We start from the raw sequence: 24,363 nt of genomic DNA, 5'->3' as shown, positions 1-24,363 counted from the left end.
TTTGAAATCATTTAAGACAAGAAATTGCAGAAGTAGTACAGAGAGTTCTGAGGTACCTTTCCCTCAGTTCTCCTCCCCACCAAAGAAAATATCTTCTACTTAGTCAACCAGGACACTCACATTGATACTATTAACTTAAACAGGACCTACTGGGATAGTTTTAACACGCTTTTGAAGTATGTGTGTGTTCTATGAAATTCTGTCACACTTAGGTTCGTGTATGCTTTTGATTTTTAATGTACACTTGAAATTATTTGGAGTTGTGTGGGTACTTTGTAATAGCAGAATAGAAAAACTGGGGACTGTTTAATTTAGAAATCTCAATTTAATACTCTTACTTTAAAAACTTCTGGATTAGGAAGTAGCAGGTCAGGTTCTAATTCCAGCTGCCCCGGCTAGAGGAGAAATGAGGGAGCTAACCCAGGCAGAAATACTGTTTTTCCCATGGTTTCAGGTGAAAACCTACAGATCATCGTTACTTTGATCTTTTGCTGTGCCAACCCCTGTCCACAGCATCTGTCCCATTAGCTAACCTAAAATAGCCTCAAATCTGTCTACTTACCTCCTTCCCTTGCCAGGGTTATTGCAGTAGCCTCCACACGGATTCCCTCTGCAACCCATTGTCCACACAGCTGCCAGAACACTCTTTTACAAATGGAAAGCAGATTATGTTATTCCTCCTTGTAAACCTTCCTCCAGTGGCTTCCATTGCACTGAAATGAAATCAGAACTCCTTATCAGAGCCCACGAGGCCCTTGTGATTGGCAGCTTCTGCTACTTCAGTCACATGACTCTGACTAGTCTCCCTCCTCACTGTGTGTGCTCTGGCCCTACGGGTCTCCTGGTGGCCAGGTTAATTCCCGTTGAGGCCTATGTTCCAGCCGTCCCCGTGTCTGGTATGCCCTCCTCCTAGTTGTGCTGTAATGATTAGCTCCTTCTGTTAACTTAGGTGCCAGGCCTCTTCAGTAAGGCCTACCCAGTCTGTGCAAGTTAGACCCCTCCCAAGTCACTTTCTGGCGTATTGGTGTTGTATCTGTTTTCTCTCTTGTCGCTTATAACACTCTCTGAGCCTGGCCTCTGCGCTTGACTGGGTTTGTTTTTACTTGACCAGTAAGTTATCCATCCTTAGACTGTAAGCTGGTTGAGAAATAGTAACTGGCTGCTTCAGCCTTTATCCCTGGTGCGTAGGACAGTGCCTGCCCCACAGGAGGTCTCAGTTGTGATTTTTGGAGGAGGTGCTCCAGTGGACACATTGATGCAGGCGATCACAGAGGTTCTTGAAACCGAAAAAATGACTTGATTGAATGAAATAATTTGAGGTTTAAGAATCATGAATTTTTTTCCATTTTGGGGGACTCTGAGGAAAACACCATTAAATTACTATATACTGTAGATCCTATTTTATGTACCCATGTTTTACTAGCAGGCCTTTTTCTGAGTCAGGGCCACTTGAGGTGGGAAAAGTCAGTCTTCCATACCCTTGCAGACAGACTCCTTTCTGCTTGAATGTGTCAGGCCATGTTAGTGATTTGAAGAGGTAAAGTTGAAATATATTCATTTCCCCCATCAGTGGTGCCTTGACACTGCAGAAGACCACTGAACAGGATTCAACTTTCTCGGTAATACAGAAGGTACATGATTCTAAGTACAGAAGGTACTCAGAATCATGTGGCTTGACATTTAGCCAAACTTGCTTTCATTATTAACTTAAACACGTTCTTTTTCTTTTGCATTTCACGTGTAAGTAATGGCTCCTGAGGCTGGAAGACTCATAGCTGCTAATGTTCTCACTGAAATGAAAAGAGAATGATTTATGTCCTCTGCTGCATTTCTTAAATTCCTGTTTAACTTTCATTTTATTGATAGAGCCACATTACCAAAATGTCACTGTTTATTTTTTTTTTTTTTAAGATTTTATTTATTTATTTGACAGACAGAGATCACAAGTGGGCAGAGAGGCAGGCAGAGAACGGTGAGGGGAAGCAGAGTCCCTGAGGAGCAGAGAGCCCGATGTGGGGCTCGACCTGAGCCAAAGGCTGGGGCTTAACCCATTGAGCCACCCAGGCGCCCCCACTGTGTCTACTTTTGATGGTATTTCCAGCTACTTGTGCCTTTGAAGCAGTTTCAGAAACATAATGCACTTCAGGAATAGAGATGCATGTGTTTTTAGACACGTGTTATGCTGACAATGCTTTGCTACTGCTGAAGGAATGGTTTCTGAGTGAAAGAAATCGTTAAGTATTTTTATCAGAGGTTAATACATTTTATCTAATTAAATTCTGGAGTTCTCTTTTGAAAAATGCATGTGCTCATCTAGCTTCTAGTAATGTAAATGATGACCTTTGGTTCCTTTCCTGGTGGTTTTATTGTAGTTATTGGTAATGCATTGTTTTTCAAGCAAATATGTGCTTATCAATCTGGAAGGTGGCATTTTCTGCTAAAAGCATTATTGCCATTTTCACATTGTTAGGCCTCTACCTTGTAGGGCGTTTTCTTGAGAACTTATTTTCTTTTATTGATTTTTAAAAATGGCACACCGGTGGTCAGTGTGAATTCATATTATGAAAAATGTGAGTGTCGGAATATGATTAGACATACTACAAGGTAGTCGTTTGTGTGAAAAATTGATGCTCTGAAGCATCTGCTACCAAAATTTGTTCTCTTTGTGTTACCCTTCCTCCCCGTCCTTGGGGCCACTTAATGGTTCTGCATTTTTTTTGAAGAGCCAAACAGGACTTGAGGGAGATAGTGGGGAGGAGGAAGAGTAGGAGGGGATACAATGAGCAGGCTCTTTTCCCAGAAGCCTCTCACTTGCAGTGTCTGAAATGACTGTTGTTGGGGAAAAGTGGTATTCATACTGATGAGGTAAAAATGCTGGCCCATTTCGAGGAGCTATTGTTTTCATACTAGGACTTCTTTGTACAAACAAAAGGATGTTCTAAAGGAAAAGGACCGTTTGCAGTTGAGTGTTTTCCATTCTGGTAGCGTCTGAGAATAATTTTCAGAAATTCCTAGTATTACATGCAATCATTGCTTAGCAGTTGGATCTTTTTATTTTTATGATGGCAGTTTGCATTTAATTTCTGTTTTAAGTCCCACCCACGTTTTTAAATAATGTAATACAGTTTACCCTTGAACAACACGGGGTTTAGTGATGCCCACCCTGTGCCTGGTCAGAAATCCGAAAATAACTTTTCACTCCCCCAAAGCTTACCAATTGTTGGCCTCCTGTTGACTGGAAGCCTTACCAATCACATAAAGAGTCAGTTAACTCGTATTTTGTATGTTTTATGTACTATATGCTCTGTACCATATTGTTATAATATGAGAAGTTAGAGAAAAGAAAGTGTTATTGAAAAAAATCATAAGGAACTGTAAGTCAAGGAACACCAAAGATTGCCAGCAACACCCGAAGCTGAAAGTAAGAAATGGAACAGATTCTTCCCTGAGCCCTCAGAGAGAGCATGGCACTGTGAACACCCTGATTTTGGACTTCTGGCCTCCAGAACTATGCCAAATAAATTTCTGTTGTATTAAGCAGTCCAGTTTCCAATAACTTGTCACAGTAGCTATATGAAACTAATCAGGGTGGGTAGAACAGGGATTGACTAGAAAGAAGCATGAGGGAACTCTGAGGGGGTGAAGGAAATGTTCTATATTTTGATAGGGCTTTGCCACAACTCATCTGCTAGTACACTTGAGATTTGTGCATGTTATTCTATGTAAGGTTTCCCTCAAGAACAAAAAGTGCCATAAATAAACATTGAATTCTGGTTATTCATATGCATGCTGAAGCATTTAAGGGTGAAGCGTACAGATGTCTGCAACTTATTTTAATTGGTGGGTGGAAGGATCGGCCGATATGTGAGAAAGCAAACATAGCAAACTGTTAACCACTGTAGAATCTAGGTGGGGGGCGTTTGAAGTTTGCTGTACGCTTCTTTTAATTTTTTTTTCTTTTAAGATTTTATTTATTTATTTGACAGAGAGAGACACAGCAAGAGAGGGAACACAAGCAGGGGAAGTAGGAGAGGGAGAAGCAGGCTTCCCGCTGAGCAGGGAGCCTGATGTGGAACTCAATCCCAGCACCCTGTGACCATGACTTGAGCCAAAGGCAGACGCTTGACGATTGAGCCACCCGGACACCCTCTTTTAACTTTCTTACGTGTTTGAAAGTTTTCATGATAAAATGATGGAGAAAAAAACAAAAAAAAAAAAGAAAGAGAAAATACATTTATAGTACTGCAGTGTGTTTACTGAAAAAAAAAAAAAACAAAACAACCCAAAACCTTTGTTAAGTGGATCCACGTAGTTCAAACCCATATTGTTTGGGGGCCAGTTGTAAATTGTTTTCTTAACTGTTGGGTGACTAAGTGAAATATGTATAATTTGCCCAATAGCATAATTCTGTGACCTGTATAATCCATATGGGTGCTGTGGCTTTTGTAGGACTGCCTACAATTTTAGTAGTAAGATTGATTCAAGGTTTTCATTCAAAATCACCTAATTTGTCTTCCTCATGTCTATGAGTCAAATCTCTGGGAAGAGTAGTTCATTGGACATAGGACAAATATTGGACTGTGAGTATCTGTCATCTTTATAAATGTTTGGGGGAGGGGCACTTTTGTGAGTGGTGATGTTCTATGATTATTTTTTTTAAATTAAAAATGTTGTTAGATAACAAAGTGTTCTCAAACTTGGCAGATTCTAACAACCATTTGATTGCGTGGGTTAGGAATTCAGAAGGGATTCAGCTGTGTGGTTTGTGTCTGATCCATATGATGTCAGTTGTGGTGCCTGGGGCTGGAGGCTTCAATTCTAAGACAGCTTCTTCCCTCCTCCATCTAGTGCCTGGGCTGGGGGTGTGCTGACTGTTGATTCTGGCTCTTGGCAGGAGACTCAGCGAGAGCTGTTGGTTTGAGCACTGACACATGGTCTCTCCAGTGTGCTTGCACTACCCTCAGCATGGCAGCTGGGTTTCCAGAGGGAGTGTCCCCAAAAGGTGTAGGTAGAAACTTTAAGGCTCAAAGCTTCTTATGACCTAGCCCATAAGTTCCAGAACACTATTTCTCCCACATTTTATTGGTCAGATAAGACACTAACACCAAGCTAGACTCAAAGTGAGGGGAATTATCCTCCATTTTGCACTAGGAGAAGCGGCAGAGATTTCAAGGCTATCTTTAATAGCTGGTGATGGGATCACATCAGGATTGCATTTACTTAATAGCAATTTATGCCTCTCCTGAAGTTCAGATAGCTTAAAGTATAAATACTAATAAGTAGTTCCACTTAAGGGGAACCTATTCCAAATGGTACAGCCTTCAATTAAAAAAAAAAAAGTCTGATATGATTCATCCCAGTCATTTAATGGATGACTGTAATCTCAAAACATCTAGAAAGATGTCAGTCCTCTGAGTCATAGTGCAAGCTAGTTTGTTCGAAGAGTTCAAAGGAATCATAGATCTTACAGCTGGAAAGGACTCCCAAGGGATTACATCATCAATATCACCTTCCAAAAAGATTTATTGAGCACCACATAGGTGCCAGGCCCTGGAAATGCAGAGGAGAAAATGACACAATTCTTGCCTCTGAGACATAGTTGAGGAAACAGGACTGATGCATAAGAGATGAATAGAAATCCATGGAATATAGTCTGGGTGGCAAAAGTACAGGTGATATGTGCACAGGAAGGAAGAGTCATCAGTAGAGGCTATTGGGGCTGGGGCGGGGGCTGGGAAAGGGCATAAGGAGATAGGCTTCCCATTACACTGAAAACAAAATCCAGAGTGTTGGTCGTCACCTTCAAGTCCCTCTGTGAACTCGATCCCTGCTTCCTCTCCAATCTCCTTTTCTACCTTGTTTTTCCTCCCTCACTGGCCCCCTTCCTTGAATATGCAGACATTTCAGGACCTTTGCTCTTGCTCATTCCTTGGCCTGGAATGCTCTTTCCCTAGATAGTCCCGTGGCTTGCTTTCTGACTTCAGTCAGATCTCTGGTTAAATATGCCCTCTTCAAGCCTTCTCTGGCCACCCACCTCATCTACTTCCTATCCTTCATCACTGTTCATCTTCATGAAGGCAGGGTCATTGTCTCCCTTGTTCCTTACTGTACCTCAGCACCTAGAACAGTGCCTGGCAAATACTTGGTGCCTGATAAAAAATGGCTGAATGAATCAATAAGGATGCACATGTAGAACTTGAGATGGGGAAGGATTTAGCAAAATGGAAGACAGGTGGTACTGCTGGCTGCTTGCAAGGTAGAATGAAAGAGAAGCAAAAGTATACCAGTACATTCACAGGTCGTTTGTTTTAATGCTGACCTCAGGGTCCTCATTCAACAACTTCTGGGCCTTCAGACCGCCCGCCCCCCCCAAGCCCCCATAGCTTCTTCATGTGGTAAGCACTACAATAGGGCTTACCAGGGAGTGATTCACTCAGACCAGATACACTGTGTCATGCCAGGTCTCGGTTATCAGAGAACTTGCCATTCCTCAAAAGTACTCTGTACGATAGCGCTTCTTAGTCTTTGCTCCTGTTTGTATTTCTATCTGGAATATCCTGCTTTTTGTCTTGACATTTTGAAATTCCATGTGGATGACCTCTTTCCTCCATTGTACTTAATAGTTATGTGATTTGATATCAAATAAGCATATTCTGCTTCACCTGGAAATATTTATATACATGTAGTTCTTTCACTTAAGTATAAACTCTTTGCAGAGCCTGGGTCTAGTTTGCTTTTTATTCTCTGGTACAGAGCATTGGAGATTCTTTTTTTTTTTCATCCAGCACAAATCTATTTAATGGAGATGGGTAGCAGATGTTCCACTATGATTAATTAGTCCAGGGGCCTGTTAACATTAGGTAGAGAAGAAGCCACCATCAGTCTTTTGGGAGTAGCCTCCATTGGTGGCTGCAGTGTGAGGGGACACTATGGATCCCTGGATGCTGTGGATAGACTCCTTCTTAGGGTTGATTCAGTATCTGATGTTAGACCGGGAAGTGATGGAAGGTGGTGGAGGAGGGGATAAAAGTTCTCCAGGGAATTGGGTCTTGATGATTTCATGGGTATCCTGGGTAGTCTCCTGGTGTAAGAGTATCTCACTTTTGTTCTTGAATGTCCCTGTGTGGTGGTTGTACAAGGCTGCTAAGCGAAAATCCAGGTCATCCTTTGGTATCTCAGGATCAAAAAAATAAACATCCCGCCTCATGGAGTTGATTGTGGGAGTTGAGCTGAGCCGACTCCAGGGTTCCTGTTGCTGAGCAAGGTGAGCTGGGTTCTTATATGGCAGTTTCTTGGAAGCCCGGAGTTTTCCCAGGTAGGTCTCATCGTTATCCAACGTAGGGTGCTGGAAAGGGTCTCGGGTGAAAGGCATGGTAAAATGCGGAGTGAGAAGCTGGTGTGAAGGATGGAAAGCCTGGAGATTCTTAATAAGAATGTGTTAAACTTACTTGAATATGAGAAATTAGAGTTCTTCAAGCCCTTAGTGTAAAATGAATACATATGTCTAGAAATCAGAAGAGTCAATGTTAAATTCCCAAGGAAACTAAACAGTAATAAAATTATCTTCATTAGTGGGCTTCTCTGGTTGGTGTGATCAGTTTAGCTTTCTCAGGTGACATTCATGGCTCGCAAAGGGCCTGTAGAATCAACAACTTACACGTTTTTATATCAGGTTACTGATTGCTGCATAATATACCATGCCAACATTTAGTGGCTTTAAACAATAACAGCTTATTAGTTCTCACAATTTTGTAAGTTGGCTGGGCTCAGCTGAGTGGTTCTGTTGCTCCATGTTGTGTCAATTAGTGTCACTAAGGCAGTGGATGCTTGCAGTTGCAGAGCCTGCCTGGTCCTAGAATGTCCAGTAAAGCTTCACTCACACATCTTGTGTTGGCTATAGACAGGAACAGCTTTGCTCCTCTCCACGATGGCCTCATTTCCTTGGGCAGCTAGACTGGGCTCCTGATCGCATGGTCCCAAAACTCCAAGTGTGTGGGGGCACTGCCACATCTCTCAAGGTCTAGATCAGGACTTGGCACAGCATCCCTTCCACCACGTTGTCCTGGTCCAGGTGAGTCCCAAGGCCAGCCAAATTCGGGGGGAGGGCGTGGAAACGCCACCTCTTGGTGGGTTGGGTGGCATGTGTGTAACAGAGCTGTGAGGAGTTATCAGGGGCAATGTTTGCAGACAGTCCACATCAGCATGCTTCGATTTTTAATAGTTTTACCTCTTCAGTGGGAAGTAGAGCATTATTAGTGAAGTCACAGGTCTTGAGTATTAGTTGAGCCCCTTGTGTTTGAATTATGAAGTGTTTATAGAGAGAAGTGTTGTGAACATTTTGGGCTTAATTGAGCAGCAGCTGAAGATCGTTGGCTGTGTTGCCCTGGTTTTCTGCTTTCCTTGGCATTTATGTTGTATCGTACATGTTCCATTGGTTGGGGCGGAGGTTGGAATCAGAAGCCAAAGCCTCTGAAAGGGGGTTTGGGACTCTTGTCTAGTTCTCAGAGTAACCTAGACCGAGGGACTCCGTCTGCGGGTCAAGTAAGCCCAGGCCAAGAAGCAGAAGGGAACAAGCCTGTTGCTCTAGGCCAATGGTATAATGTTAATAGATGGCAGAGGAAAACTTGAACTATTCAACTGCTGTTTGGCTTCTGCCTTCTCTGTTTTAACTGGTTTCTCTGATTCCTTTCTTGCCTCCTAAAGTTCATTTCCCACAGAGCAACCAGAGTGATCTTTTAAAAATGTCAATCAGATCATGTACTTCCTCAGCTTAAAATAAACCAGTGGGTTTCCCTTGTACTTGTGATAAAATAGCAACTCCTCCTTAGCATAGATTGGCTCCTGCTCCCACCTCTGACACACACCTGCTACGACTCTCCCCTCCCTCTTTATGTTTCAAGCCACTTTTTGCTTGTTTCTGTTCCTGGAGCCCTCAGGTTTATCCTGCCAGGTTCATCCTGCGTTAGGGCCTTTTTCTTTTTGTTCCTTTTCTCTGGAACACTCTACCCCTAGATCTCTGCGGCTGGCTCTTCATTCCAGGCTCAGCCCCAGCCCAGATGACCTTGGAGAGACCTGCCTGACCTCCCAGGCTATAGCAGTGCACCGGGCACTTCCCTTGTTTCTCTGTTCTGTTCTTTTTAGCACTGAACCTCTGTTTCTCATTTTTCTCATTTATAAAATGTGGTTGATAACAGTATGTACTTCATAGAGTTGTTACGAGGATTAAGTTAGTTAATATTTAGAAGGCTATTGGGTATATGGTATGCTCTCAAATGTTAGCTGTTATTATATCACTCTTTGCCACTTGGAATTTCCCTGCTTATTTTTTTGCTTCTTTACTGACTTCTCCCATTACTGGAGTGTTAGCTCTTTGCAAGCAGGTACTGCCTTTGCCTGTCTTGTTCATGTTCCATCTCTAGTCCCATTGTGTCAACATATACAGTAGATCTTCGGTAAGTAGTCCTTTATAAAGTGAATAAATGAAAGGCAGGAATGGTCATCCTGAATAAGCCAGAAAAATCCTTGGTAATATGAAATTAAAGCTTGAGAAACTTGAATGGATAGGACAAGACTGTTTAATTGCTCAAAATGAGTTTAAGAGTTTTGATCCAGAAGAATTCTATTTCAGGACACTGAAAGAACTTGGGGATAATTTGTTATTAAGTATTATTTCATAGAATTTTGAAGAATGGGAAAATGTCAGAATTATGAAGGTAGGTAAAGGCAGTCCTAATTTTCAATAGTGAGGAATATGGTTCAAAAGCCATAGACCGAGAGAGAATGTGTTATCCTCCTTATGGGCAGAGTTCTAAAATGGATTAGTAAAAGGATGGTTTGTGAATGCTTATAACAGCATTGTTTAGTGGGCAGCTGGGGCACCCTTAGAGAAAAGAGGCCTGGAAAAATAGTTTTGTTTTGTTTTCCAAGTTACCACTTTAGTTCGGTGGTAGAATCAAGATAAAAATAAAGATCTCCTGATTCTTTTCCAACAGTGCTTTCAAACTCCTCAAATTTTTTACATAAAACAGATTTTCTTTTGTATGTTGTTATTTTGAGGATAAGCTTAAAAAAAAAGCCACTTTTGAAGGCTCTCTGGAGGCTCAGTTGGGGAACATTGATCCTTAGAAGTTCAAAGGCAGGGCACCTGGGTGACTCAGTGGGTTGGGCCTCTGCCATCGGCTCAGGTCATGACCTCAGGGTCCTGGGATAGAGTCCCGCATCGGGCTCTCTGCTCAGTGGGGAGCCTTCTTCCCCTTCTCTCTCTGCCTGCCTGTCTGCCTACTTGTGATCTCTCTCTCTGTCAAATAAATAAATAAAATCTTAAAAAAAAAAAAAAAAAGTTCAAGGGCATATTCTCAGAGATCCATGAGATTTCATTCCCTTTTGTTCTGCTTTAAAGGAGGTTTATGCACTACCAGAAAGTTGCTACTATATTTTGCCAGGTTATTTGATTAACACAACTTTACCTGTTGTCCATCTACAGAAAAGAGTGTATGTTCTTCCATTCGACCTGTGCTGTTCAACATGGTAGCCTCTACTGCAAGTGTTGAACAGTAAAAATGTAGTAACTCCAAATTGATGTGTGCTGAAGTGGAAAATGTATGCTGGATTCAAATGCATACCATATTTTAGTACCAAAAAGTAATGTAAGCTATCTAATCATTATTTATTTTGCGTGCCTATTAAAATGATGTTTTGATATATTGGGTTACATAAAATTCATTATTAAAATTAATTTCATCTTGGGGGCATCTGGTGGCTCAGTCAGTTAGGCATCTGCCTTTGACTCAGGTCATGATCTCTGAGTCCTGGGACGGAGCCCTGTGTGGGTCTCCCTGCTTAGTGGGGAGTCTGCTTCTCCCTCTCCCTCTACTCCCACCCGCCACCTCATGCTCTCTCTCTTCAATAAATTAAAAAAAAAATCTTAAAAAATTAATTTCATCTTGTTTTTCTTCTTAGAAATGTGGCTGCTAGGCCACTAGAAAATTTAAAATTATATGTGTGGCTCAGATTATTGGATGGTAAGCCCTTAGAATTTGTTGCCTTTCTCAGATGCAAGGGTTGATGGAATTGGTTCTCCTTGTGTTAGCAAAATGGCTGCATCTGTAAGGCTGGAAGTTAGTGGGAAGGGGCAACTCCTGATGCATCTGTCACTTTTATCAGGAAAAGCAGTAGTCTTCCCAGAAACCCCCAGCCCATTTCCTTTTTTGTTTCGGTGGCTGGGAGTGTTGCATGGTTACTCCTTGCTGCAGGAGAGGCTGCACAGTGAATGTTTGTTCTTCCAGCCTCTAGAATGGAAATAGTACATGAGAAAGAAGTTGGCAGTGACAGTTGTGTTAGCCCAAAGAACAGGATGGCACCCTGCTTAGGTTGAGTTTTATTAAACAACTCCTATGTAGAGATGGGATAACTGAGGACCAGAGACGCTCTTCCCTTTGATTCTTATATAAATTATTTACACGGTAAGAGTAAGACTTCTCACTTTACCTCTTTCTACCTTTCTAACTTCATTAGCAAGAAGAGTGTATTCCTGAAAATGACAGGGCATGTTGGTATAATTGTCACTATTTTGCATCTTTTTAACATTGGTTTGGACATTTTCTTTTACTACAAAGTAATTTTTAGTAGTCTTATAAGGAATAGACATAATTTTTATGTTCATCTCCTCATTAACTTGTTGTATTTCTCTATGAGTGTTCTCTGTGCTTCTCTTTTTTAACCAGTGGCCCATTATGGGCATCATAATGTCTGAACAATGTATGTCTAAGAATAAAACAATTTTAAAACACCGTGATTACTGGCAGCATTCAGCTGAGTTTCTGATTGTCACCACCTGCTGTAGTGCTCCTTAGATATGAATTTGCATGTTCTCAAACCATTCTGCTTTGAAGAAAAAACTGTTGATTGATTTAAAAATACAAATTGAACTAGATGCCAAGTACTGCCTTTAAAGACTCAAGGCCCTCACCCCAATGTACCCTGCCCCACTCCTCCCAACAGAGTCCCTTGAGAACGACTTTGGGAAATGGTGGTGATGCGATGGTACTTGTATTTGTAAGAGCATGAAAATGAGAGGTTGGAAAAATATAAGAAATTCAAGTTTTGCTGAAGAGAATTGACCTGTGGAATATTGTAATGCAAATGGGTTTGGTGTGTTTTAATGGAAAGAATTCAAAACAGATGGTCCCTGACTTGATTTTTCAACTTTATGACGGTGTGAAGGCTGTATGCATTCAGTAGAAACTCGACTTGGGAGCATAAGTCTTCTCCCAGGCAGGCAGGACACAGCCCGACACCCTCCGGTGACAACGGGCAGCAGGGGGAGCCACGGCTCCCAGTCAGCCATGTGATCGTGCAACGAACGCTCTCTGCTCAGACCCCCATTCTGTTCCTCACTTCCCAAGTGAGTACAGCTGTTCAACATTTTCTTACAAAATAGGCTTTGTGTGAGATGATCTTTTCCCACTGTGGGCAAACGTAAGTGTTCTGGGCAGTTAAGGTAAATGAGATTAAGCAATGATGTTCAATAGGGTTGGTATATGGAATGTATTTTCCGTAGGATATTTTAAACTTAGGATGAGTTTTTCAGGAAGTAACTCCTTTGTAAGTCAAGGAAGATCTTTATTTTAAATAGTTAAGTGTCTGTTGTGGGTTGAAAAGCTAGGGACATTTATTTTGACCATTTAGTGCCCAGAGAATTTGAATAGGAAACTAGTGAGCTGTGGAATGTCCCTCTGTCTATTCAGTGTTGGGCTTTATATGTACCTCTCTCTCAAGCCTCAAAACCTCTCTCAATGAAGTAGGTATTTTCCCCATTTTGCAGAGAAGGAAGCTCAGAGAGATGAGCTTTTCCAAGGCCTCAAAGCTATACATCAGCGCACTGTTAGAAACCCAGAGGTGTCTCCAAGACCTGTGGTTCTCCTACTGAGTTAATCTGAACAGTTTGCAAAGTCTGCAGCTGTAATTGTTTTTGTAGTTAATGTTCTTGAACTGGCAACAAGTAAATAGTTTATTTAATGATACTCTCAATTTGCTTGGGCAAATTGAGATCATGTATTACTTATTTGGGTCAATAAATGTATTTTTTAATATTTAAGTATGCATTTGATTTTTTTCAGGTCTTGCTTTTTGTGGTAGGGAACAGACTTCACTAGTACTCTCTTTGGAGGGGCGCCTCTCTTATCAGGCACAGATCTTACCCAAATAATTAAATATATGCCGTGTCAGTTGAAGCACAAAGAACTACAAGCTACTGTTTTGTCCTTATTCTTTTCTGCTGTGAATCTCACCAGGTTAAAGTTTGGTTTTCACTGTAGGAAAGAACAAATGGCAACTTTGTGAATTGTGGCATTTGAGGTTTGACTGATAAGCAAGACTACTCCAGCACTCAGTAGGAATAGAGCTGTTGCCAAAGACATAGGAAAGTCTGTTGTAAGTGAAAGGAGTGATCTTTGGCATTCGGCCATCTGAGTTTCACGATAACATGAAGCAGCAGGAACCTTGGAATTGTTCTTCTTTATATTCCGTTCCTGGATTATTACCAACTCTACTAAGATTTTGAAAGGTCCTTTTATTTTGTGATTGCATCTTTCGGCAAGAGCTCTTATTATCTTATTATGCAATTTGTCTCATTTATGATGCTCAGGTGGGAAAACTTTCAGCCTCAGCAATTGAAAAGATCACTGTGATGAGTGTTTTGTGGTGCTTTTGCTTGTTTTGCTGTTGAGCAAGCAGAGTTCAAGACAGGTGAATTCTTTCCAGATGTGTTTTTGAATAACTGGACAGATCCTGGGGTCTCTTCAAGAATAACAAGTGACTGTGTTCTCTCCCTCTTCCTCCATGCACAGCTTCCTGTGGTCACTCTGCTAAGGGCTCTGTAGTTGTGGGATGATTCCACAGTTAATACCGAAAAATAGTTCATCCAAGCAGCCAATCCCTGAGCTTGACTAGGTCTGCTTATTTGTTGCCAAAACCTGTCACTGTCCAGGAGACACAACCGTTTTGCTTTCATTTGCTTTGTTACCATTTTAGGCATGAAATGAAACCATTTTCTGCCAAACATAATGTTTCTGTGTAGAAATAAATACTTCATGGGTTTTAAGGAGTTGAGAGTCAGGCCTATGAGTAACTGAAACTGTAATGACTCAACTTGACACTGATGGCCTTTTCCTGAGGTAGAGAGGAGGGGATGTGAGAAATGAGGCTCCACCCACAGTGCTCAGTGTCCAGCTCAGCCATAGGCAGCCAGGGTTGCTGAGCCAGAGGGTGAAGCCAGCAAGCTGAAGGGATGTGCCACCGTGATAGAGCGGTGATAGAGCACACTCAGCTCTATGTTAATGACATTCATTCATTCTGGAGGATTTAATGGAGCTTCTACATGGGCCCATGCCAGGCCTATTCAAGGGAGAAATGGGGACCCACCTCAGGGATCGGGGATCAGTTCTTTGGGAAGTTTTTCCTAACAATACCCTGTATTCATGGAAGACTCTGTGTTGTTTTCTTGGGCTCTCCTTGAACACAGGGCTTACGCTGTTACAGTATGCTTCTCTGTGTCCTCGCTTATCTCACTCTCTAGACTGTGAGCCCTTGAGGACAGGGATAATTTGTATACTTAGTGCCTAATACATGTTATATGTTCAATAAATGTCTGTTAAATAATGAAATGGCAATATTCAGCTGCTTTCTTCCACAGGTCCTCCATCCCTTCCAAGGAAAAGAAATATACCAGAAATTCTACCAGTTAAGCACAACTGGTAATCAGAACTAATGAAACATAGTAGTATGGACATGAACAAAGTTGAAAAATAAAGGTGATCATAAAATATGTAGCAATTGCACACAGCACGTATGAAGAATTCTTCCAAACTGGGCTGAGCCATATAAAGGAACACTTGAATAAATGGAGAAACATGTCATGTTTTTTGGTGAGAATTGTTAATGTAGAAAGTATATCAATATTGTTCTTATCTACATTAATCCAAAGTTTGAAGTAATTCCAGCAAAAAATGCAGTAGGATTATTGTTCTATGAATTTGATAGAATAATTTTAAAGTTCAGAAAACTATTGTTTGAGATTAGGGAAGAATGAAAAAAACAGGAGATTTTATCTCATCAAATTTTAAAATATTATAAAATACAGTAAATAAAAAATAAAATAGTATATAAACTCAGAAACTAGAGGCCAGTATAACATACCAAAGCATGACAAAGACATTGTAAGAAAAAATCAGACTTCATTAACATAGATGCAAAAATGCTTAACAAAATATTAACAGTTTATAGTAAAATAGAAAAATGGTAATATATCATTACCAAATGGGGTTTATCCCAGAAATTCAAGATTGGTTTAACATTTGAAAGTCAGTGTACTTTATCATAGTAACAGGATAGAAGAGAATTTAGAATGGCATAGCTACAACAGGAAGCCTAAAAGCTGGCCGGGTGGGATGCAGGCTCCCTGCTGAGCAGAGAGCCCGATGCAGGGCTCAATCCCAGGACCCTGAGATCATGAACTGAGCTGAAGGCAGAGGCTTTAACCCACTGAGCAACCCAGGCGCCCCAGTATAATGGGCTGTTGATATACAACAAATGAACAGATTAATAAACAACAAATGAATTCTCTAGCACAAAAATGGACCAAGGATATGAAAAGGCAGTTAGCAAGAGAAGAAATATGAATGGCTGCTAAGACTCTTCTACTACTCTGACAACAACCTGGACAACTACAACTAGCAACTGCCATTTACCAAGTGTTTATTGTGTCAGGCACTGGGCTAGGGCTTACATACAGTGCTTCAGGAGATACTGAGACAGGTGCAGTGATTTACATCTTACAGTGGAGAGAGTCCAACTTAGGGAGTCCAGATGCCTTGTCCTAGGTCACACAATTACCAGGGTTTCTGTAACCCAGGACTGTTTGCCCCCAAAGCTCTTAATCTTCAGTAGACACTGACCTCTATCTAGCAATGTACTTATGAAAAGAAAATGCAAATGAAAGCAACCTGAAGTTACCATTTGGTTTGTCTGTCAGATTGGAAGTGAGTTAAAAAAAAAATCTTATTGCTAGGAAAGTTTCCTCTAAAGAAAAGTCTGTACTCTCTTCTATAGTTGGTAGCTGTGTCAACTGACATATTTCTGGAAGGCAGTTTGGCAATATGTATCCAGAGCCACATCCTTTGACATAGTATTTCTACTTCTAGGAATTTGAAAGGATTAATTTGACATGTAGTCATATGTATAAGAATGTTCAATTCAGTATTTATAAAAGCACAAGTTTGAAAGAAACTTGTCCGTCAGTGAAGGACTAAATCGGTATGGGAGAATTGAAGATGTAGAGCTGTATTTATTAATTTTTTAATGTCCCTGATTTACTATTGGATGGAAAAGTAAAACAAAGCCAGTTGCAAAACAGACCATGTGGCGCAACCCTATATTTGAGAAACTCGGTGTTTATATACCCACACATGCCAAGAAAAAAGTCTGGGACACGGTGTTGACAGTGGTGTAATTATAAATGATTTATTTTCTTTATATTTTTATGCAGTTTTTCTGATTTCTTTTTGCTGTACAAATATACTCTGGTTTTTAAAAAGTATTTAAAAATACTTGTTATAATTTTCCCATACTCATGGAACATTCCAACTTGAAGTTTAAGTACAAAATTTAGAGATTTCATCCAGGTCTGTATATTTACTTTGCTTTTGTTAGGGAGTTTTTAGGTTTTCCCTGTACTTACATTTTACTCTTTGAGAGTTGGCATAAGTGTAAGTGCACACACACACACATGATTTCCCATGTGTTTTTCTAAGAATTGCCAGAATTTTTTCACTGATTGGGTTTAAAGTAATGGTTTGCCAGCTATTTGATTTACAAATCCAGTTATTGTGAAATTGACATGAGTAAACTTCTCAATAGATGCAGGGGAGTCCTATTCATGCTTGACCAGTCAGCAGTTCGGCAAGGTCGGGTTTTTCTATTGGGCACTTTTTTTTTTTTTTTTTTAAGTTAAGTAATCTGAACTCCCAACATAGGGCTCAAACTCAGGACCCTGAGATCAAGAGTTACATGCTCCACCAACTAAGTCAGCCAGGTGCTCTGGGCTCACACCTTCTTAATAACAAATGGAATTTTTATTTTATTTTATTTTTTTAAGATTTTATTTATTTGACAGAGAGAGAGAAAGAGATCACAAGTAGGCGGAGAGGCAGGCAGAGGGAGAGGCGAGCAGAGAGCCTAATGCGGGGCTTGATCCCAGGACCCTGAGACCATGACCTAAGCTGAAGGCAGAGGCTTAACCCACTGAACCACCCAGGCGCCCCAACAAATGGAATTTTTTTTTTTTAAACAAATGGAATTTTTTAAAAAATGGTCTTAAATATTGCTGAAGGAGTCCCCCTCAAGGAACCTCCTGGTTTAGAAAAGTATTCTTTCTGATAAGGAGACAGTCATGTTGGGAATATCTCCTGAGGCTTGATACATAACCTAGAATTTATTATGAAACTCTGAAAGCTGGAATTTTATATGGCTTGTGGGCAATTTGCACAGTGACTGTGAGCATCTTCCTAACCACTCAACATTGTTTAATGATGAGAATTGTAGGCTAAGTAACTAGGGTTCATTTTGGTGGTATCTCTGAAGATGTGGGTGCAGAGATATGAGTTCCATTTGATTGAGCTGGTGGTTTAAGAAATAAATTTTTAACTTGCTTACCAAATGAAAGCGGAAAACACTTGTAGTGGAAATACTGGGTGTAGATAGTTCCAAAGGCCATTCGGGGCAACCGAGCAAGGTGACAGTCACCACGAAGGTAGTTAGTAATGGGCTTTTAGAGACAGTGTCTTAATGCAGTAGTTATTTTGAATAATCTTTGAAATGGTTTATTGACCCTGTTCTTCTATCTGACATTCTCTTTCAGAGGTGTACATGTCGCACTGATCTCATGTGAATAGTGGAACTCTTATGTAGCAGTTAAGAGGGTGCATTTTGGAGTCAGGTAGCCCTGAGTTAAATAAAATCCAGTCTCTACTATGGAGAAGTGTTGTTACTTTTGGAAAGTTACCCAGTCTCCTGGGCTTCAGTTTCTTCATCTCAAAAGTACCAACCTAGAGCATTACTGAGAGGATTCAATGAGAGAATTTTTGTTAAGAGTTCAATAGCATCTGGTACATAGGAAATACTCAGGTTGCTCTTAGCACATATAGTTCAATCTCTTTTAGAATATTTTGATAAGAAGTGATATATTGGAAAGGATGTATACTGTATTATCTCAAAGACCCAGACCGGAACCCTGGCTGTGTCTCTTAATAACCCTGTGACCTTGGGCAAGTCACTTATGCTCGGAGACTTAATTTTCTCCTGTGAAGTGGGGTCAGTAATGCTTACCTTATCAGATGTGAAGATTAGAAATAATAGGCTAAGTATCAAACTCTGTGTTTGGAGTAAGTAGGTATTCAGTGAATGGTTACTATGTCATGGTTATAAAGCTGAATATCAAAGAACATCTTAAGGCTTTTTATATTTTCGCTTTCATCTTTGTGTTTTACCTTGTAATTGTAATTCTTTAAGAAATTGAGCGCACATAGCTAAGACTGTGCAATATAAGAAAAGTTTAAGAAGTTCTCTAAAAATTTATTATCGTAGTACAATTGGTAAAAAGAATAAGAATCTGAAGTGATGGATGGTATTAGAGAGAAGGATGTGTATGCAGGGCCTGGCTTTGGGCTCCTTGTCAGGGGCCGGTCTCTCAGGAGGAGGAAGCAGGAAGGGCAGTGGTTTCACTGCTCGCAGTCACCCCATCTTACTCCACTGCCCAAGTGGATGCCACAGGTTCCTGTTCCTGTGCTGGTGGGGGCACTGGCTGGTCCTCTAGGGTAGTTGCTGGAAGTGCGCCGGCGGCGAGGAAGGGCCTGGCTGGCTGGCAGGCATTTGTGATGTGATGCGATCTTATTTCCCTGTGCAGGCTGCCCTCCTGGGTGGGCTTCGTCCAGACCTGGGACCTCTGGCTGCGTGTTGGCACGGGATGGTGCTCAGTGCGATCCCTTAGTCTGCTTGTCCTCCCTCCCTCTCTTCTTCCGTCTTTCCATCTATCCTTTAGGTGCCAGTAATAGCGGTGGACAAAACAGATAAAAATCCTTGCCTTCAGGAGCTTATATTTCAGAGATTTATAGCATCCTCAGACTGTAGTGTCTCATTTGCTGGCTGGCTCACTCGATTATTTATTTATTTATAATTATTGAGGTATAGTTGGCATACAATGTTATTATTAGTTTCAGGTGTACAACACAGTGACTTGGCAATTCTATATATTACTCAGTGCTCACCACAGTATGTGTCATCACCATCTGTCGTTACGTAATGTTATAATATCATTGACTATATTCCCTAGTACTTTTCATCTCAGTGACTTCTTCGTTTCATAACTGGAAGTTTGTACCTCTTAATCCCCTTCACCTATTTTGCCTATAACCCCAGCCCCCCTCCCTCTGGCAGCCATCAGTTCTCTGTATTTATAATCTATTTCTGTTTTTCTGTTTGTTTTGTTTTCTTAGATTCCACGATATAAGTGAAATCATATGAAATTTGTCTTTCTCTGACTTATTTCACTTAGCATAATGCCCTCTAGGTCCATACATTTTGTTGCAAATGGCAAAATGTCATTCTTTTTTTATGACTGAATAATATTCTGTCCTAGATCTCTCTCTCTCTCTCTCTCTCACATCTCCTTTATCTATTCATCTATCAATGGAAACTTGAGTTGCTTCCATAATTTGACTATTATAAATAATGCATTTGCTTTTTACAACAGGTACGTGAATTTGGATTTTCTTAGTACTTTGCTTGGATAGATGAGGAAACAGAGATATTTTGACATTAAATAACCAGTGCAGGGTAATAGTGCTACAAAATAGAACCCATTATTTTTCATTCTTAGTTTTAGCCCCCTTTCTTCTGTGACAGTCTGCCTTCTATTCTAAATATGTTTTCTATCCTCAAAATGCTTTTTTGCACTGTGTGCCTTTTCTAGTACGTCAATTACAGGTAGCCAAGGGAATTGGAAAGAACATTAAATGAGTTCAGTGGACTTGCTTTAATCTTCGCTCCCATTGCTATTAGGGTGAGATTTGAAATCCACAAGGTCGTCTGCCATGCCCTGCGTCAGCTGGCTGTGATGACTTAACAGCTTTAACCTGGGACCCTTTTGCTCTCACTGCCTGTCTTCCAGACACACTGGCCTGCCTTCCTCACCTCAGAAGCACTGCGTTCTTTCCACATTCAGGCTTTGCTCATGCTGTTCCCTCTGCTTAGAATGCTCTTCTCTATTCCCCTTCCACCCCATCCACCCCCGTCTTCATCCAGCTTCACTCAACTCATAGATCTCAGCTTTCAAACCACTTCTAAGGGGAGGCCCTCCCCATCCCCCAGTCCAGGTCAGGTCCTTTGCCATATATGTTTTCACAGCACTCAGGTTTTCCTTCACAGCACGCTGATCCCAAACCATGGGTTTATTTACTGACTTTCTCCCCCCTTGGAATGACGAGAAGATAAGCTCCCTGAGGACAGGAACCCTGGTTATCTAATTCCCACTACTGTCTCCTCAGCTAGCACTGGGCCTTCTAGCAGATGCTCCGAAAAATGTGAGCAAACAGATGAGTGATTACTCTAGCAGCACAGAACTGAGAGCAGCATGAGCAAATTTAAATTTAAATGATGGTTTGTTCAGTTTTGCTTCCCTCCAGAATGGGATTCTAGCAATGAAGGCAGCATACAAAATGGTGGAGATTTCTCCTGTTTTACTCATGTTTAAAATAAAGAATGGGAAAGCAACTACTAAGATTTGGAAAGTTAGTAAAGTGGCAGTAAAAAGTGACAAAGGGGGAAAACAAAACCCAATACAGAGCCTGGGGGAAAAGAGAATAAACCAAGTTATTTGTTTTTGTGTCTGTTTCCCACTAAGCTGTGAGCAATTTGGAGTCAAGTAGCAGAACTTTTTTGTGTTTATATCCTCAAAGAGAGTGAAGTGCCTGGCTCAGGTTAGCTGTGGAATAGATGTTGAATGAATGAATGAATGAATGATATATACACCTTTGTTCTTAATGCTGATATTAGAAATAGGAATAGCATGGTTTATGGAAAGAACACTGGAGACCTCGTCTTAAAACTGCATTGCAAGTGAGAACAAGGGACGCCTGAGTGGCTCAGTGGGTTAAGCGGCTGTCTTCCGCTTAGTTCATGATCTCAGGGTCCTGGGATCAAGTTCCACATCGGGCTCCCTGCTCTGTGAAGAGCCTATTTCTTCCTCTGCCTGCCTCTCTCCCTGTTTGGGCTCTCTCACTCTCTCTAACAAACAAATAAATAAATAAATTCTTTTTTTAAAAAAAGTGAGAGTAAGTATGCCTACCAAGTGGGCTTGTTGGGAGGATGGTAGGTAGATGAGGCACATAGAATGCTTAGGAAAGTTGAGTCCTTTAATAAAGATATCAAGATACATCCAGGAAGAATCAAAACAACCTTCCTCGCACACACTGAGAATTTATAAGAACTCTCCCATCTTCTTCCAAAAATAAAAAAAAAAAAGAATGCTTAGCAAGTGCTGGGCACATGTAATAGGTCCCCAGGAGATTTTGAGCTCCCCTGTTCTGCCTCTCTCCCTTCAGTCAAGTCCCAGAAAGGCTTTCAAGGAAGGTATGTACGTTGTTAAAGTAGAGAAAAAGAATCTCAAGGCAGAATCATAGCAACAAAGCTATGACAAAGCTTGGCTACTTGTGTTTGTCAAAACCAGCATGACGTCGGGATGCTTATACAGCAGCGCAGTACATTGTGTAGGAATTGGGGAATAATTATTCCTATTATTATTCCTATTATTCTTTTCTATGGTCAGCCCATTACCAGAAAAGAGAGACCAAACTGATTTATAAAGTCCTTACGTTCAAAACTTTGTTTTGACCTCCCATCATCTCTGTATTTCCCATCTCTTCTTACAAATATGGCCTCAATCCACCTCTTCCTCGGATTATTTCTTCTACTGCTTCCTATAGTAGTTTTATTCTGCTCTCGGCAGTAAATTCTTTTATTTCCATCATTGCCAATTCAAATGGTTACGATGGGCTGGATGGAGGGTGTGTTAAGTGTTGATGGATCCGCTGATTTCCTTCAGTTCTGACTTCTCTTAGGCTCTGACTAGGTAAGTCAGTTGTTCTCCAGTAACCCAGCCCTCCATGTCTTCCATCTAATGAGACAGAGAAGTATGAAGTGTAGCGAGGTTTTTGTTTTGTTTTGCTCTAAGGCTGGAGTGAGAATAAATGATTTCTGACCATAACTTGACAGACTTAACATCAAGCAGCAGAGTCTATATGAACCTTGTTCTAGGCTCATTATGATTGAAAACTGGAAGTCATTGTACAGCCACATCAATTCAGTGTTCTCTTTTTTAAATGTTAATTTAAATTTATTTTTATTTGGTGCAAAATATGCATGGCACTAGAGATTTAAAAGCAATCAGTTCCTTCAGGGATGTGAGTCTAGCAGGGGAGATGGACACATGAACAAACATGGTCCTTACTGTCTGAGAGGGGTAGTATAGGTCATGTACAAGCAACCAAGGAGACAGTAATGGTTTAGGTCTGGGACAGGTGAATGATGGTGGCATAGGCCAGCTGTGGGAAGAATATTAAGAGTTTGCTCTATGAACAAGATTGGAGAGGGTATTCTAAGTAGAGGAAACAGTAGGTGGAGAGACAGGGAGCTATGGGCTAGCACATTTGTGCACAGAATTCCAAGTAATTTGCTATCTCTAGATTGTTGAGTATGAAGACTGTTGAAGTCTGGCAATGCAAGCTAGGTCATGGAATTTCTTTTTTTGGAGCCTTAAAAATTCAAAATAAAGCATACACGTCTGCTTAGGATGGTTTGAGCAATATTTTTGCCACAGGTAGAGACTTACATACCATATGTGTCAGATGAAAGTCAATGAGTCAATGACTATTATGTAAACATTGAAGTCGTATTAATTAATTTAAATAAAGAACTTAAAAACGCTGCACTTTACTCTGCTGTTCTGGTTTTCAGGTCACCTAACTAAGGTGGTCTCTTGTCTGGAACTCTGTTCCTTTTTGGGGAAACAAATGCAGTCACAAAAAGCAGTACAACTTAGTGTCTACCTTTCTTCATTGGAAGGCTTGATTCTTTGGAGCAGAGGTAGTTCCCATGGAATCAGTCTAAGAGCTGAAGAAAAATGGAGGGTGGCCTCTCCTTGTCCACTCTTGGCCGCCTCGGTGGAAAGAGGAACCTTTGATACGGTTTACCTTTCAGTCAGCCATGTTGCCTCTGTCACCGCCCTCTCGGGTGAGGGAATTGGGTCGTCATTCCACAGCCCTAAACCCTGGAGCAGGACTGCTGTGCTTGCAGTGCAACAGCTTTTTATGGAACAGGAGATGTTGTTTAGGGAATTTAGGCAGCTGGAACCTGCTGCATTAGCAGTTTGGACTAAGGAAGAGTTTTGGAGTGAGAAAATAAAGCTCATTATATAATTTCATTGGGGTATTTAGAAGGCTGAGAGGGGAGGAGATGACAGTATTATGAAGGCAAGCAGGAGAGTTTCGTAAACAGCTCCCTCTCTTTTCACTTTTACTGTAAGCGCTGGGTTCAAATATGGTGATTACGTGGCCCATTTTGAAAAGGGCAGTCATGTTCTTTGGTGTTCTTAGCTGTTTTGTCAGTTGGAGGAAAACAACAGCGTGGCTCATTTTTTGCAGGGTTAGAGGAACAAGGAAGGGCTGGCAGAGGATGGGGTGGGAAGCTGGAGGAGAGAGGAGAGGCCAAAAGTGTCAGACTGTGGGGACAAGGACCTGAAGGAGGCCCGTTGGCCTCAGGGATGGAGCCTGGAACTCTGCCTTTTTAAAGCCTGTTGACGATCTCATCCTAATTTAGCCTTTTGTGGAATCTTCCATGAGAAGCAGTTGCCAGCTTCAGCCTTTCTAGAGAATAGAGTCTGCTCAATTCTGTTATGAGGTCTACCCAGAAGAAGTGGCAGAGCTGGTCCCCTCCTTAGAACCAGGATAGCACCTACTGGAAGTGAAAATCCTCTCTCCACTAAGAAAACACACCCAGTTGTTCACACCTGCCCCCCAACCCCCACCAAAACCCCACCAGCCCTCAGCAAAAACTAAAGTTGACATCACTGTAACCTTTGGCTATTCTTTTTTGTGCGTAAAGTGTCAGCCTCCTGTTTTATCTTCATTAACAATGGAAATCTTATTTCTCTCCAGAAAAAATCATGTAAGAAAATAGGGACTAGATTTAAACAGAATAAAAATCATTAATAAGTCAGAGAGTCTGACTTTAGAAAAGAAAAAAGGGGAGCAAAAA

The 24,363-nt window shown here is 41.1% G+C and overlaps 2 protein-coding genes across 2 annotated transcripts in view; one reads left to right on the top strand and one right to left on the bottom strand.

Annotated features, from left to right (window-relative positions):
• CRADD (CASP2 and RIPK1 domain containing adaptor with death domain) overlaps positions 1–24,363 on the top strand; it is a 177,807-nt gene that overhangs the window by 22,385 nt on the left and 131,059 nt on the right. The gene's annotated exons all lie outside the window — the stretch shown is intronic.
• LOC132020512 (cilia- and flagella-associated protein 276-like) lies at positions 6,792–7,408 on the bottom strand. Its single transcript, XM_059404653.1, is given in 1 exon segment — positions 6,792–7,408. A coding segment is annotated over 1 exon segment (516 nt). The 5' UTR covers positions 7,373–7,408; the 3' UTR covers positions 6,792–6,856.

The sequence above is a fragment of the Mustela nigripes genome, chromosome 6, assembly GCF_022355385.1.
Source record: "Mustela nigripes isolate SB6536 chromosome 6, MUSNIG.SB6536, whole genome shotgun sequence".
Taxonomy (NCBI): Eukaryota; Metazoa; Chordata; class Mammalia; order Carnivora; family Mustelidae; genus Mustela; species Mustela nigripes.
This window is presented reverse-complemented; position numbering and strand designations above follow the sequence as displayed.